The sequence below is a fragment of the Petromyzon marinus genome, chromosome 5 (assembly GCF_048934315.1).
Source record: "Petromyzon marinus isolate PM22_M1 ecotype Great Lakes invasive population chromosome 5, UKy_Petmar_22M1.pri1.0, whole genome shotgun sequence".
Taxonomy (NCBI): Eukaryota; Metazoa; Chordata; class Hyperoartia; order Petromyzontiformes; family Petromyzontidae; genus Petromyzon; species Petromyzon marinus.
The window spans coordinates 17,197,444-17,214,361 of record NC_133671.1 but is presented as its reverse complement, the minus strand read 5'-3'; the positions used below and the strand labels follow the sequence as shown (position 1 = coordinate 17,214,361).

The window sequence follows — 16,918 nt, the reverse complement described above, 5'->3', positions numbered from 1 at the left end:
CAACCTTGTGTGGAGAGTTATTCGGTTATCCAACGCACGCGTGCGGATAACCGGGGCCTAAATAATTCCAACGCCATGGTAGGAGTCGCGGTTTCATCAGTCCACGCCGCTGGATGAAGGACTCCGCAAGCCATTGCCGTCTCTCACAACGCTGCGACGTAATAATCCGCTTCGCACCTGCGCTCAAAGCTGTCGCGTGTCCACGTGATTATAATTTGTGCCGAGCATTAGCCCATGGGCACTGCAACACAACGACAAACGTTTTGGCCACTCGGACACTTTAGCAAGAAGTCGGCAGTTATCTGTTAATTGGTGAGAGTAATTTAGCAAGTGGGCATTTAATAATCTGTCACGTCTCCATTTGCAAAATTGTAAATTGCGTGCCAAAATTAGACGCAACTGAATTTGAAAAAACACTTTTTTATGGCAAATTGTGGTGCCTTCTCTGTAATCGAGATGCTGAAGTGTATTTTGACATGTTTAAATGGCTCTACTCGTCTGTGAAACAGCGCATTTTGTGAGATGGACCTGCGCTATAAAAATGGCACGAAAACAAAATGTACTAAATTATTGTTCAATTAAGGAAAGCGATTAATTGAATGAGAGGGCAGATATATTTACGGCAGAGGAGAAGGCTCTATTCCTGTCGCGAAGGGATTGATGGGAGGTTGTAATAGAGGGCAGAGCAACAGAGACGGAACAGGATGGTGTAAAGAATGGCTATGGAAAACAGTGGTAAAATTAATCAGGCAAACCCATTACAAAGCTGAATATACAAGCACGACAGGTAAATAAACATGCTTGATATGACGATAATGATTTCATCACGGTGATGTCGTCATCGTCGTCGTTATCGTTAAAACGTCTTCACGTGGGCTTGTGTACTCCATTATATTCGAAACCGTATTTCTGAGGCCGAGTTGAGATAAGGAAAATTGTAAAGAAGCCTGCTCAGTCATTCATGAGCTTTAGTGCATTGAATTCAGTGATGGATGATGATGATGAAGACGTCAGCTGGGGGAATGAAGGTGCTGAATAAAGTGGCATGACCCTTCCTCTACCCCCCTTGGATGGATTTTCGCAAGGGGACGTTGTGAGAAATTGTTCGGGGCGCACTTTGCTTGCTGTCATTCTTGCTCCCAGTCCCCCCCCCCCCCCCACGTACATTCTATCTCTAATGCTCAATAACATGCTAGGGGAATCACTTGATGAATTGTGTCACTGTTTATTCATCTATAAAGCAGGCAAGGCAACTGGCTGGCTGGTCGGCAATGTCAACAGGATGCGAGGTTGGCACCAAACTCGAGATTGTTTTCCGAGGCCATACAGCTGGTCTCCCTCTCCCTTCATTAGGCGGCATTCTGGGAGGCATTTGAGTGACCGTGTAATGGCGTGGTAAATGATCATAGCACTTTGCCCGGGTCAGGGTGGACATGTTTGTAATGTGGGTGACTGACTCGGTCCCTTAGATGGTGCACGCCTGCAAGCGCGTTCAGAAAGTAAGAGGGCCAGATAGAGTTGTGGCATTTGCTCGGTGACGGATCAATAGAAGGCGATTGTTCAGCGCTCATTCTGTCGTGCGGCTTCTCAGCTGTAAAACGCTTAAAAAGTTTCCCGCTGACCTTCGACCCTGGCGCCATGCTCGGCGGCTTCTGCCAACATGATTGATCACCTTTGACGGCTTTCGGGGGGGGGGGGGGGCATGCTCGAATGCATCGGCGCCATTCTGAACAAAAAAGCATGGTGCACACATACCGAACGTGTTGTGTCTTACCGATTGCAGCTGTGTCGGTCCCCTTCTTTTTTTTTGAGCAATGGTAAATTATTGTTGATGGGGTAACTAATTAACACACGCAAAAATAAAAATAAAACACACACACACACAACGCTTTGTGATAAATATGTTGTGGTTGCCGTGTACCTTGAACGGTGGTTTAATTGTTTTTGTTATTAGAATGTTTCAAAGCATTTGACATTCTGTGGAACATTTTGTCAAAAAATAATGAATCACATTTAGAAAGCACTTTTGTACTGGGTGCTCAAGGCACTGCAGATCACAAAACAAGTATGAAGCAGTCTCACAGCATTAAAAAAAACACCTGGTTTAAAGGTTCAACAGTTATTTAACAAACCCACCCCCTCCATAAAATGATCATACCAAATGGTTGCCACCGACCGGTACCATCTTGGTGTGTATGGGTTGTGTTGCGTATACATTTTGGAATAACCCCCTAAATGAGATACATATTCATCTTTACATTGTTTTTGGGGTGGGGGGCTTCAGTTATTACACGTCCGCCATCGAACAAAGACGGTTGCCGCATCGCGCACCTTCAGATGCGCTTCTGCGGCCGTCTGGAGCGCTCTTCCTTCCGACATGAGGAAGCCACTGGAGCTATGCACTTTTAAATCTGGATTGAAAACGCATTTCTTTTGAACTCCGTTTTTGCGTTTGGTTTGTTGTTCCTTCCGCACCTCCAATAAGCACCGTTGGCTAAGTATGGTAGTTCAACATACATGCATACAACAAATAGATGTTCGTGTTAGGTTGATACGCATAGTATGCGAGGCTCTTTGTTTGTGCGACATGCTCTGCAGGAGTAAATTAAATTGCATGCCTTTTCACCTTCGAGGATGGAAAAATAAGGTATGGAATGTTTGAAAGGTAGACTTAATAGCCTTGGCTATCAGACGTATAATCATGTGTGGACCAGTGATTGAACATAACAAAACAGAACAAGACTGACAAATAAAAAATGGAACTGACATACAGAGAGTGTGGGAATAATATTGTGACAGGAGAAATTCATTCGGCTGGAAGCTCTGACCAGCTTCTAATGTGGTTCCCGCTGCATAATTTCTTGAGGAGTGATTGAATCAACCAAGGTTAACCCCTTCGCCGAGAGTTGTCTGTAGGCAGACTGAATGGAGGCATGCCGCAGCTACGTTTGTTCCTGTGTAATGTGCGATACGTGCAGCTTCGTGCTATAAAACCACGTGGTGTCTTTAAGTGAAACTTAAAATTCAAGTAAATATAGTAACGCTCGGTTTTGTTATGTCTCAATTTCGACCGTGCTATGTTCGGGAAAATTGGCACCATGGATAAATTGGCGTTGCTTTCATCAAATGGTTAATTAAATAGCCGTGCTTTTCCCCATAGTTTTCGAACAGTCTTGGCATACGGTTGAATTACTCATAGAGCTGTCCTTAATTTTATTCTTTTTGAAAACGCACTTTGAAATGATCTCATTATTGCCCTTGCCTATCTCCCATTGTCCTAAAAAACTGTTTTGTCCAATTTCACTTGGAATTTGTCAAATTTCTGCCTCTGCTTTCACACCCCATGTGCATCAAAAATATATTATTATCTGCGGCCCTCTTCTCCTTGATGGCAGCACATCGTGTGCGGATTGCCGCATTTCCTATTGTCCACGATTATGCACGCATAAGAAGAGGAAGAGGGCGGAAAGAGTAACACGGAGCTGCAGATCGGACATTCCAAATATTTGTCACATCCATAAACATTTCTGCAGGGGATTCTGCCACCGTGGTGCAACAGTTAGCACACTAAACTTCCAATCCAGAGAGGCGGCCGATCCAATTTTTTATTTCCCAGCGCGGCAGTTCAAACTGAACTTAACTATTATACCAGGTAAAGCCCATTGAGCTGTAGAGCTCTTTTTCAGAAGCGACCTAGCCTCAAATGATAGCTCAACGAAGAGGCTTATCACATGGGAATTTATAGCAGCCAAATACTATAAACGCAAGTTGATTCTAAATGTGGGGGGGGGGGGGGGGTGGGAAACCAGAGGACTCGGAGAAAAATCCACACGACCACGGGGAGAACATACAAACTCAAATATACAGGCGTCAAGGTCGGGATCGAACCCACGCCCTCCTGTATACCAGGTGAGGTAGTTAACATCATCTCGCCACCACAGCGGTTGAAACGATGGTGCAAGTTTCTTAAAGGCCTCTGTTCGCCCAGCAGTATAAATCGGTTCACCACGGGACAGTTGATCGGCAGGCCGCATGTGACGGGATAAAGTGTCGGTACTACCACCTATTCTAAGAAAATTGGGCAGCGTGCAAGACTAAGGACATGGTTGACGATGATGAAGATGCTTAACAATGATGATGACGATGATTTAGGATGTCATGTTTTTGCAATCGCCTCCATTATTCTGCATGCTACTGCAGCTGTAAAGTAACAATGTCGAGTAGTCAAGGAAGCTTGTAAACACGCCTGTCCCAAGTGTTACGTTCGTTAATCCTGGCACAGCCAACAGATTGGAACAAGAATTAATAATAGACAAAGCTGTTATCTTTCTTAATTGCATATCAAATGAATTGAGCGACCAATTAATCCTATTTGCAATTATTGTGAGTTGCAGATAAGAGGTGTGCTTTTGTGGATAGTAGCAAGAAAACTTATTTTATCCACAAATGTGCTGCTTATCCACAACAGCATCGCTCAAATTTGTTTGGCAGATGAAAGGACTGCTTCTGCATATACAATTGTAGATGCATACATTTACACACCGGCGCGCTTTGCCAAGCAGAGGAGCCAAAGTGAATAAATCGGGACGCACATAAAAACTGCGCCGTTGCAAATTCGTGAAGAATTCACTTGGAAAATTACAGTGTAAATTGCACCCAATAAATCATTAGTTATTTGCATTAACCGACTGACACTTTATAATTAATAGGAGGTAATTAAGGAATGTGACACATTATTAACTCTTATTAAGTGTTGTTATTTCGATTTAAAGTGGTTGTTTTTTTCCTCCTAGTAACGCTAAGCAGGGTCCAGTTTTTCATATATTACATCTAAATAAGTGGTACTTTAAAATGTGTTTTTGTTTTGTTTTACCAAGTGTGAATTTCTTCTTTAGACAAATAATATGCTATTTTACCTGTCGTTGCTATCTCTGTCCGAAACCCTTTCCGCGTACATTCATTCATTTATTTATCCACCCTTCCACCTTCAATGCCCCCTCCACATTCCACACATATCGTTCTCCGTTCTACCCAGGGCAGCTCCCCACCAGCCATTCAGGGTACCTGTAGACTAGGATTGGTTTTCAAGAAGAGGTTTTGTTTGGGGGGGGGGAGATAGATCGCGTAAATATAAATGTGCCGTTAAACCCGCCACCATCTGACACAGCCAATTAGTAGGGTTTGTCACGTAAATAAAAAAACATGCCAATTCGTTACTAGTACAGCACAGCGTTTTGTGTTGGAGAGTAAACCCATAACGTTTACGATTCGAGTGCCATGACGCTTCGCCGGTAATTACAATCAGCCTCATCAGGCGACAGCCAGAGTTGACAAACCTTACTAATTGGCTGTGTCAGGTGGTGGTGGGTTTAACGACACCTTCATATTTAAACTATCTAATTCAAAAAACCTCTATTATGGCTAATATTAGTCGTGAAAGCCTACGTGTTAAACTCGGGTTAGTTTATTCAGCTTCTTACGAATCTTATTGATGGCAGCTTTTGGAGTGCGAATTTAGTTGACATTTAATGGATAGGTGAAATCCACATGCTAAGACTTCAGTAATGTTCCACACGTTTAATTAAAATATTAAGATCATTACATCGTGGGATTGTGAGAGGTGGCTACGACTTGGGTAGGCCATCATTCCAGCAGTGGATTGAGAGCGACCGAAAAAATTATGCCCAAACAAACACTCATCTTGTGTCAGTTGTCAGCATTTAATCAGCAAATGATACCCATAGAGTTTAAGACGCATCAATTGTGCTGTCAGTTTGACACGAACGTTTTCTGACCAATATCATCCATAATACAGGTTTTTTTTTGGGTTAGATCGCGTAAATATATAAATGTTTCGTTAAACCTGCGACCACCTGACACAGCCAATTAGTAATGTTTGTCACGTAAACAGAACATGCCAATTCGTCACTAGTACAGCACACCGGTGTGTTGGAGAGCAAAGCCACAACATTTACAATGTTCCTTAAACAGAGAAGTAGATGTGATGACAACAGGAGGATTTCTCCACAAATCTGACTGTCGCCTGATGAAGATAGTTTTAATTACTGACAAAACGTCGTACTCAGATTGTAAATGTTGTGGATTTGCTCCTGTAACGAATTGGCATGTTCTGTTTACGTTACAAACCTTACTAATTGGATGTGCCGGGTGGTGGCGGGTTTAACGACACATCTTTACGCGATCAAACCTAAAAAAAAACCTGTATTATGGATTGTGCTGTCAACTAGATCAGGGCCTCGGAACACTGAAACTGCTGATTGAATTAACACACAGCCCATGTATCCCATCCCGCAGGAGTTCAAAGTGCAGGCACGGAGACTAATGACGGACATGGCTCTGAGGGAGAGGCTGGTGCCGTGCGCCCGGCGTCTCGTGGAAGGGAACCACTCGCAGGAGGCAGAGCGCCGCACGTACACGCATCTGCTACTCGAACTGTCGGGACCGGAGCCGGTCGCTGGCGCACCCACCGCCTCCGGTTGAAGAACCCGTGGGGTAGCGAGCGCCTTGAACAATCCGTGGGGTAGCGAGCGCCTTGAACAATCCGTGGGGTAGCGAGCGCCTCGGGGCGCAACCCCTGCGTAAGTGCGAGCGCGTGCCCCCCCCTGCACCCCGACACCTCCGACAGAGATGTGGCTAAGAGAGGCCATCGCGACAATTTTTTTGAACAAGAAATAATAATAAGTTGTGGTATTGTTGAGTCCGGGGTTTGTTTGTTCCCACCCCCCCCCCATATCCTTCGTTACAACTAAGGTGACATAATGATGATTGTTAAAAAAATTGCTTGATATTTCTGCGTTGGAAGTAGCGATGCACAAGCACAATTTGACGACAGGAAAAACAACACATTCGTCTTAAACACTGCCTGAAAATAAAAATGTAAAATCGCCAGCGTTTCGAGCACTGGTCCCCCTTCTTGTGCTATGGAAAAGGGCCATTGCTCGAAAAGTCCCCGGTTATTTATATTTTTCTTACAAGGTCACATGGTATTCTTGGTTCTTTCGGTAAAGTCACCGCGTAGAAGGGAAACAATAAAAGAATAAAAATATATAGCAATAAAATTCTCACGACGTTTCGACTGCAACACAGGCAATCATCATCAGGTGTGAAAACCACAGCAAATTCTCTTGCTGTGGAAACGTCGTGCGAATTTTATTGTTTTATATTTGTATTCTTTTATTGTTTCCCTTCTACGTGACTTTACCGAAATAACCAGGAACATGAATCCCTGCAGTCACGAAAGCTTAAAATAACAATTTAGGTCACATGGTGTTATTGATTAATATGTTGGGTTTTCTTTAATTTCGGTACACAGTAGCGCAATGAACGGTGGGTTGCGGCGCTGAACATGTAGCCAGTGTGAAGATGTGATGCAGTTCAAGCAGAGCAGAACTTGTATCTGTGATGAAGTGATGAGGACAACGATGTGGATCCAATTTGTGATCTTAACAGATAATCACTGGCAACCATTCGCCAATAGGAAGCTCCACAACTTGCAAGGTGTGGCCCACGCCATTGGCAGTGGCATGCAAAGCATTAGCGATGCAGCAGATCAACTATTACCGTGCCGCCTCTATTTGCGAGGCGAGTAATGTAGTATTGATTCGGCGATTAAAATTGATTCTATAGCTCACAATACGTGCATTTGAGTTGTGCAATGTATGCAAATGATACGCTCTTGTCGCGTTCGGGGGGGGGAGGGAGGGGGGTGGGGGTAACAGGAGGGACAAAATATTGGAGACGGAAAAATGGGAAACGTGATTTAAAAAATGGTAAAAGCGAAACGAACAAAAAAAATAGACACTTTAATTTGAGTGAGGAATCATGGCATGCCTACTATTTACTCCTTAAATTAGCAGACTTCATGAAGCTCGTTCTACGCAGTCACACTTAATCCTGGCGTGTACGTGAAAGTTGCTGAAATTGGTGTGTGTGTGTGAAAGTTGCTGAAATTGGTGTGTGCGCCCCCTACCATGCATGTCAACGTGTGTGGCTCTTCACAGCTTACATATCTGCCCACCCAAACTGTTATCCTGCTGTGATCTTTGTTCTTCTCCAAGCAGAATACAGATGGGGGGGGGGGGGTTATAATGGTGGCTGCCGCTCAGCCTGACAATGTTGGGTGTTTGTCTTGGGGGAGCGCACAAAACAAAAACGCGAGTCACATTGCGCAAGTAATCCCACCCCCCCCCCCCCCTTTAGTAAAGCATATTGAGTTATGATTGGCTGGCATTTCTCGGCAGAGAAGAGTAACAGCCCTTTCGACATATGGAAAATGTGGCTCTTGGTTAGCATGCCAGATTGCGCGTCATTGGCAAGTCTCGGCGCTGCGTCTTGCCTGCAAATCAATGCACGTTTTAAGCGTAGGATAAGCGAGGAGACTGGATGAGCCATGGATATCTAGGATGTCTTTATTGCATGTACAGTAGCTGTCTGTGAACTTGAAAACGCGTATAGTCCGTGGTATAATTTAGCATAATTTTACGACTGTAATCCGTTTTCTCAAACAATTTGTACTTTAGATTGAGGTAAGGCTTGGAAAAGCATGGCCTTGGTCAAGCATCCGAGATCATGAGTCATCGCACGACTCAGCTGCTTCTTTGCCTGCAAATGTATGCAGTGTGTCAGACTAGTGGTTCCAATGTGTTGTCACAAGTTTAAATTCCATGTATCAGTTGGGAAACCTTGTAAAAAGTAATTTAATAACCTTGAGATTCTGCCAAATTCCATCTTTTAAAGGACAGTCCAAATATATATTTATGGACAGGCAGTGTTTACAGTAAGATTGAGTCGGATCAAGATTTTTATAAGTTCACACATCGTGCCATTACAATACTGCGATATAGCTGTGCATTTCAATAAAAAAAATAAAAGTTGCCTGCATTAATTATCGTTATGTATGGATCACATTGGATGACTGGCGATACATTACAAATTTATATGGCAGCTTGTAGGGTTGTTTTGTGATTGAGTCAATACAAACTAATATCCTTTTAAATTAGATTGTGAAATAAATATCGTATGGTTAGCTGACGGCATTTATCTTTGTGTTTAACATGATGAAGGAGAACTTAATTGAGTACTTTGAAGAAAAAAAAACTCAAGCAAAATCAATTTGCTAATAATTCAAAAGAGTCGAGCAAAATCAATACAGTATTTGGTGATTTAATCGTAAGGTTTTTTTGAGTAACTCTGTGCACCCTTGTGCAGCAAACTTCAAACGCTACAATTCTAAGTTTTCATGACAACTCGCATATAAATATCGGCGACCTTGGCAAAGGAAGCCGGAGATGGCACGACAGCGTGTGTGCAATTAGGCTCTTAGGAGACTTGGCATCAGAAAACGGTGGACGGCTTACCCTAGGCGTGAACATCTCTTTCCATAGTCATGTGTTCAGTGTTCTGACGCTGACATGACCGTGTTATCATACTGAAATGAGCTTGTGAATGACCTCTGCTGTTCTCTATATTTGCAAGAACCTGGAGAAGGTTGCACGATCTAAAATGCTGTTATAACGGCTCAGACATTGTCAGTCAAATGTTAAGGCCAACTGGAGCATCTATTGCCCATTGAGGTTTTCGCACCTTACCCATCAGACAAATGCACGTAATGGTACATCTTATCAAGTGGTTGTGAGCATATTTAACGTTCAAATAATGATTTGGACAGAGGTGTCCTGGTCAGTATTTTTCAGGTTGTATTTAAAGGAATTAAAAAAATCGCAGCTATGGTTCAGCTGTGACAACAAAAAGTGTCAACCTCAAAGCTAAACTCTAATATAATGGATGAGACATGGAGCTTCGCTATGGTTGTTTTACATGTTCATGAACCGAAAAAGTGAAGTGCGTGTAGTAATTTAGTGTTCTATTGTTAATCGTATATTTTTTTAAACGTGATTGTACTCGAGAAATAGTACTATTTTTTTGCCAATTGAGATAACTGCTGTGCTCAACTTTGACATATATGAGATTACAAATTGATTTGTAAAAACAATGCCACATGAATCCATGTTTAAGCTGATTGGAGTTTTGAGACGTGAGGGAGCTTTACATCTGTGAATGAGATTTGCCGGACTTTGAAGTGACATGGATATTTTCATCATGGAACCCATTCACGCACAGACTTCGCATTGCCAGCATTGCCCCGTGCATAAAGTCGACGGGAATATTTGTGGCCTGAGCTAATGTATTTGGATGTGGGCGGCAGACACATTTCAAGTGGCCGACGTACTTGGAAGTGTCCACCTGGGTACATCCCGCTCATGTATACCCTTGCATATTTACCGTGTGTGCTGCAATCTTTCGTAATTTCAGTCTTGCCATCGGACGGTATAACTTTGCGCGGTTATTTTTCTGCTGGGGCTGGTTGTCACCGATAACTGTCCGATTACCACTGAAAACCTCAAGCAACCGTATTCCATTGTCATTCGTATCTTGTCATTTCCATACTGACTCGCAGATGGCATCACTGTTCATACTGTTTGTAAATGCTTTTCCTTCCGATATTAGGAGGCCACTGGAGCTATCCACTTTTTAATTGTCCAGATTGAAAACGAATTTATTTTAGAACTGCTTTTTTGTGTTTTGTTTGTTGGCTACGTACGGTGCGAAAGAAGTTCAATATACACACATACTTGGTGCACACTTGAGCACCCAAGTCTCTAAAAAGGAAGTGCAAATAAATGCGCAGGATGGCTACTAAAGAAAAGGAGAGAGTTGTGAGGTAATTTGAAAGAGATTAAAACATGTGTTTGGGAGGGGTGGATTTCTGTCTCCCGCTATGCCCAACGTGCTCGACTACATGTTCACCAAACCCATGGACAGAGTAGAGGCCGCATAACACCTCGGAATACCAGAGGGTCATTTGTACCCGAGACACTGGGAGTCCGTGGATGGTGCCGGATTGTCAGCTGGGACAATAACGCTTCGCATATATTATCAGCTTCGACTAGCAAGGCTTAGATGTTGCACCCATTGTCAGAGCACCTCCTGATTCTCCTTCCACTGACCTAGACACTCCTTTGGGAGCTCTAACCTCCCTTATTTTTGCCAATGTACAAGTTCACCGTTGGCGAGGAACACCGCACACAGCGCACCGGATAAGGCGACATAAAGGGTGGGAGGAGAGAGCACGGACGAACCGCTCTTGACAAGAGTGAAGGAACGGAAGCTTTGCGACCGTTTCAGCATGCGACGCAGAAAGGGGGGAGCCATCTGGCATCATCTTACAGGGCACGGTAGAAGGATTAAAGAAGGAAAGGCTGACCCTGGATGAGCTAGATGACAAATGTGATAACGTGGACTGATGCGTCGGCACAACACCCGACAAAGGCTGCCGAAGGACAGACAAATATGGAGAGAGTTGTCGGCCAAGGCATCACATTTGGCTGTGTTTGCATTGCACCTGTCCGTGATCAATTCCTGTCTATCCTTGTTACCAGTATCAAAGGAATGTAAATGACTGCGTATTAATGTAGCAATGTTCATAACAACAGGAGGTTTTGAGAACAGTGTCAAGAGAGGTGGCATTTATTGGGTCGTTTTTTAGCATAAAATGCATTTGAAGAGCAGAGGTCACCTGCGTTGCTTAATGGACGTTGTTTATGAGACGGAAGCAATGTCCGTGTTTGCTGTGTGAGCCAGAGAGAGCTATATTTTAAGCAAAGTAACTCGAAAATAAATGTATGCCCTTTGAATGCAGGTTCTTGTGGTAGACGCTGGGCACATTATAATCGGCATAGCGTAAGGGAACGTGGACGTTTGTAATGTAACAGGGCAAGGATGTGTTGTAGGTGTGATCGGGAAAACGGTTTAGTGAAAGATGATGGGACACGAGCGCAGGATCAGTTTTTTTTTTATTATTTTTAACTTCGTCACGGTTTTCTGAGCACAAACTCAAAGGGCCCCCCACCCCCCCCCCCAAACGCCAAACAGCCTGCAGCCAACAACAACTATTGGAGGTGTAATTGATAAGGGGAACTTGGGGAAAGACACCGTGCGAGGGAGATCCGAGGGGGCATTGAGAGAGTGGCGTTGTAACCTGCAGTCACGGTGGTTTGAACGCAGCGTGGGCGAGACGGCACAGTCGGTCTGCTAGACCGAGCCGTCGATGTGGTGGGCAGAGGAGTCGTCGATGAGTGACGGAGCCACCGAGATGGGCATTGAAGCGGCCGCCGAGGGGAGGTTCAGAATCCATGCGGCTGGCCATCGTGGGAAGCGTACTCTGGGAGGATGGGTGCCAACTTTGGTACGGCTGCATGTTCTAGCAGGATGGAAGGAAACCATGGTGAGGTGATATTGTTATTATTTTTTTATTATTTGATCTATCTCCGTGGCTTTACCGAAAGAGCCAAGAATATGGTGAGGTGTTGTAGCATTAGCTGCATAGGCTATGTAAGCCCCTTGGACTTGACTTGATACTGGGGGGAGGGAGTAAATACCTCAGTTTAATAAGTTTACCTCCAAATTATACTGCGATTGAAAATTATGTTTCACTGATTTTATTAGGCATTCCTCAAAAGATTTGGTGCAGTATTTTCACATAAATCGCATTTTTTAAGGATAACATTTTTTTTAATACAGTGTACAGAATGATATTAAATAACAAAACTAGAGGCAGCGTCGTGGCACAGTGGTAAATTTCTTGCCATGATTAATATCAGCGGCAAGTGATATCTCATCCAGCCATGTGGGCCCATCCTTCACCAAGACGCACACTCTCCGGAATGGGGAAGTTTGGTCAAACAATTGACGTGGTGCGAGGAGACCTTCACTTGCGATGGATTGAAAAAGAGTGATTAAAATTACGTTTCATTTTAGTGTCACTATTAGACTACAATGAAAGGCAGTTATTAAAAAATGTACAGTTTGCTAACGTGCTACGTAATGCACCGCTCTCTCTCTCTCTCTTGCTGCGTGACATAAATACTGCAGCGGAATTTAGGCTGCCTTCACGATGCGCGTGATTATTATTGAGTAAAACATAATTCATTTTTTCTGTGATGAATCACACCGCAATAATTAATAATTTATCTATATTCGGAATGTAGCAGTAATAGCATAAATTATTTCCTTTTTAGGTACAACATTGATTTAAGACTTTTATGAAATAAAAAATATATATATATTTAGGCAAAGTAGTGAATAGCTTGATAGCCCACGCACTGGGCTCGGGAATCCGGTTGCTGGCCTTTGATGGTTTTACTTCCCACTGGCTACGTGATCATTTTTTTGTGGGAAATGACAGAAGCGCACCCATAACAGGTTGTTTTTTTGGGCTCGATCGCGTAAATATGAGAGTCATTAAACCCGCCACCACCCGACACAATAAGTAAGGTTTATCACGTGAGCAGAACGTGGCCAATTCGTCACTAGTACAGCACGCCGGTGTGTTGGAGAGCCAAGCCACAACGTTTACAATCTAAAGCACGACGTTTCGCCACTAATAACAACTCGCTTCATCGGGCAACAGCCATATTTGTGGAGAAATCCTCCCGTCTTGTTCCTTAAATCGAGGGATAGATGTGGTTGGTGGCGTCACTTGTGAGCCCTTCTTGTGCGAAGGCAAAGGGGAAGGGGGGGGTAATGAATGCATAGAAATTACAATGAAGCTGCAGAGCAAACTTATATAATTAGTAGGGGTGAGGCGTCACGTGCCGGTGTGACATAGCTGATTCTGCACTTGAAAAACACCTACATCTAAGTAATGCAACGTCCACGTTTGGATTCCTGCTCCGTTGTGCATGGGTTGACGCTCATCTTCCGTTTACAGCTCTCGGCCAGTGGTGAAAATTACGCATTACTGTGGCAGGGACAAGGTGGATCGATATCACAAGCATTAATCCTCACAAAGTGGTACGAAATGTTATCGCCCATGAGAGAGACGAAAGGCTTGCAAGCCGCGCGCTCGATTGTTGCACCACCCAGCCAGATGCAACTATATTTGTCTCTCGCTGGTTTACATGTCCCTCCATTGCAATGTTTACTGGAATGGACAAAATGCACCCCCAGACTCTTCGTATAATTGATGTTATGTATATGTCAATGTCAACGTGTCTACGTGTAATGTAATAATCGAATACCCAATTTTTTTTTATGTAATGCATTGTCCAGTATTTTATCAGCAACAGCTTACTACTTTACCTGAACAAAGCAGGTAATTTGCATGCATAGTGTGACCTAGAATCATCAAATAAAACAGATTACAACTTACATTAAATATAGTTATTTATTCATTCCTATAACTAGCACTATTAGTGCGTTAAATCGAATCATCGTTGAGCTTCTGTGTTGGCTGTCGTAAATAAAAGGCAGGGCTCTTATTTCCACTGTTGTTTTTAGTTTGATCTGTCATCCTATTACACATCCTGACAGCTCCAGACTATAATTTATTTTTAGGTTGATCGAGTTTCAATAAAATCACTCGGACTTGAAAAAGATGGCATACATTTACGGTTCACTTGCGGATATTGCACAATATACATTTGTGTCTTGTTTGCGGGTTGTTGTTTTTTTGCCGATGTTCACCGTTATCCAATAGGAGCCGTGTAAACCGAGACATAAAATCACAGTTCCGTCTCATATCCCCTGAATACATTACCGTGGACAACTTTGTACACACCTGGTTGATGCAGCCTCTCTCTCTCTCCCAAGAGGGAGCCCAGCTATATTACACCTGAATACATAGCGTCGCACAGCCTGTGTGCGTTCGCATCGCGATTGCCAGCCAACAGCCAAAGAGGGGGCAGTACTCGTGCCAAATATATATTTTCACGGTGACATAGCATTCTTGGGACGTGATTTCACGCACCTGATCTTGCATCCCTAATTCGCCTTTCATTTGTGTAAACCCCAAGTGACGGTTACTCGAGATGCCTTGGGGATGTTTTGCCAACATTATTTTTGCGTTAATTTTCTCAAGCCCCGGGCACATGGGTGGGATGCAGTCGTGTGTTTTTTTAAGTGTCACTTTGGTGCATTTAATGTTTAAATTATTAAGCACATGTGTGTGTGTGTTTACCATTTACCCATCTTAGCTACAAAGTAATGTAGTAGTCAAAATAATGCTCATGTAAACTTACCTGCGTTGTAAAAGTTTACATATGGCATCTTGATTGTGTAAAATCATGTTTTAAATTGGAAACAAAATTCCTGTTTCAAAGCGCTTGTGTACGTTAATGATCCAAGTCGTAAATTATACATGATGCTGCAGAAATGTACTGCTCAGCAAGTAACGTGTTACGTGCATGTTTACTTTATAATTGTGTTAATAAAATAATATCAAACGTTTTATTACTTTTGTTTGAATTTGAAAAACTATTATTGGTGTGCATTGATCCCAATAAATAGATTCCCAAATTGTTTCCCAGAGCCATCCCATTAAAAAAACACAGCTGGATAGACTGTACCGCCTAAAATACATTTATCGTCTTAATTTTATTGCGATGTGGCTCAGCATATATATTTTCTGACCAACATAAAAAGCCAAAGTATAACGACTCAGACGTCCTTTCCACTGCTGGTGGAAGGGCCTACTCACTCGCGGGAGCTCTGGAGAGCCCCTCTAAAAGGGTCACACTTGGCCTACTCTTCCACGCTGTCCAGTACGTCCTGAACAAACGCGGGAGTAACTCTCCACTTTCTCCCACGAAACACGACCTTTTCGACTGTGGTTTGTACCCAGAATCAGAATCTTTATAACTGGAGGAATCTAATGAGCTATAAGGCTTTTATTTTTTTTCACAGCTATCCAGTTTGGGTATGTGGCTAGAGGCAGGGGGGAGACTTTTAGAAGGTCTTTCCCCCCTCTCCATTTTTGCAACTGCTCTGCTGAGAGATTTAATCGCATGGGCGACCTGCATTTCAAGTCCAGTGTGCTGACTTGAGACACAGTCCGCTGTGTAAATGATGTAACTGCTGAGAAATATTTCAACTAACTCGAGTTTTCACGTTTTGACAATCACATCTCTCCGCTCTGGCACGTTTGGCCTTATTTGGCCTTATTTCAAATGCATTCTCAGTCCTCTGCAGTTTTCCGTTGTTATTACAGTTTTTTATATTTCGAAAAAAATCATCCCATTTCTTTGTATGGTTAAGCTTTACACTCTGCACGAGTACGTTATTATCCAAAAATCATTGCGAATTTATCTAAAATAAATATGACCAAGTAGGACAGAGTGAAGAAGAGATTACATTTTATGAATAAATCCCTCGATTTATCCTGCTTGGTGTTGAAAATGAGAGTGGCAAGCACATCGGGGAGAGAGAAACTTTGAGTAAAAAAACTATGTAAAAACTTGAGTTTTTTGGAGAGAATGCAAGGCGTCATCGTCATCGGCCATGATCAATCCGCTGTTGAATTAAGGCCTCCCCGATCCTGGCATACAAATCCATCGTTCGCGTGTATACACGGACGTCCTCCCCTTATAGGTTCTGTTCCTTAGCTGCATCTCTAGTCATTGATCCTTGACCATCTGCTATCGTCCTTCGAGCGACATGTTCCGTCCAAGAACACTTTTCTGAACATTTGAAAAAACATGCAATAGTCGCCATAGGTTCTCAAATTCATGTGTTCCTCTGAATGTCAATCCATCCTAAATCTCTCCACGATTCATTGCGCACTTTACATACACTTCAAGAAAGTGCACGTAAAGTTGGCCGCGGTTGTTCCATTGTTTTGTTCGTGACCATATTTCTGAACCATATTTGAACAGCACGTAGCGAGCAATCAAACAGTGGCACGTTACTGTTCATGACCAAGCCCGGCATTTTCAAGAGTGCTCCAACCTTCGCTCGTCCACCTATTTGTTTCATTACTTGAGATTCCGGTTCGCTTTCATTCGTAATCATTTCTACTTGAAACGCACTGCACAGTATTCGATTGCTATCGAATAGAGATAAG

The 16,918-nt window shown here is 43.2% G+C and overlaps 1 protein-coding gene across 3 annotated transcripts in view; it reads left to right on the top strand.

Annotated features, from left to right (window-relative positions):
* GLT1D1 (glycosyltransferase 1 domain containing 1) overlaps window positions 1–15,306 on the top strand; it is an 86,302-nt gene extending 70,996 nt beyond the window's left edge. For all 3 annotated transcript variants that reach the window (XM_032947210.2, XM_032947212.2, XM_032947209.2), the window contains one exon: window positions 6,316–15,306. In XM_032947210.2, the coding sequence (XP_032803101.1) occupies window positions 6,316–6,501 (186 nt within the window). In that variant the 3' untranslated portion in view covers window positions 6,502–15,306. The remainder of the gene's footprint in view (window positions 1–6,315) is intronic.
* Window positions 15,307–16,918: the final 1,612 nt, after the last annotated feature.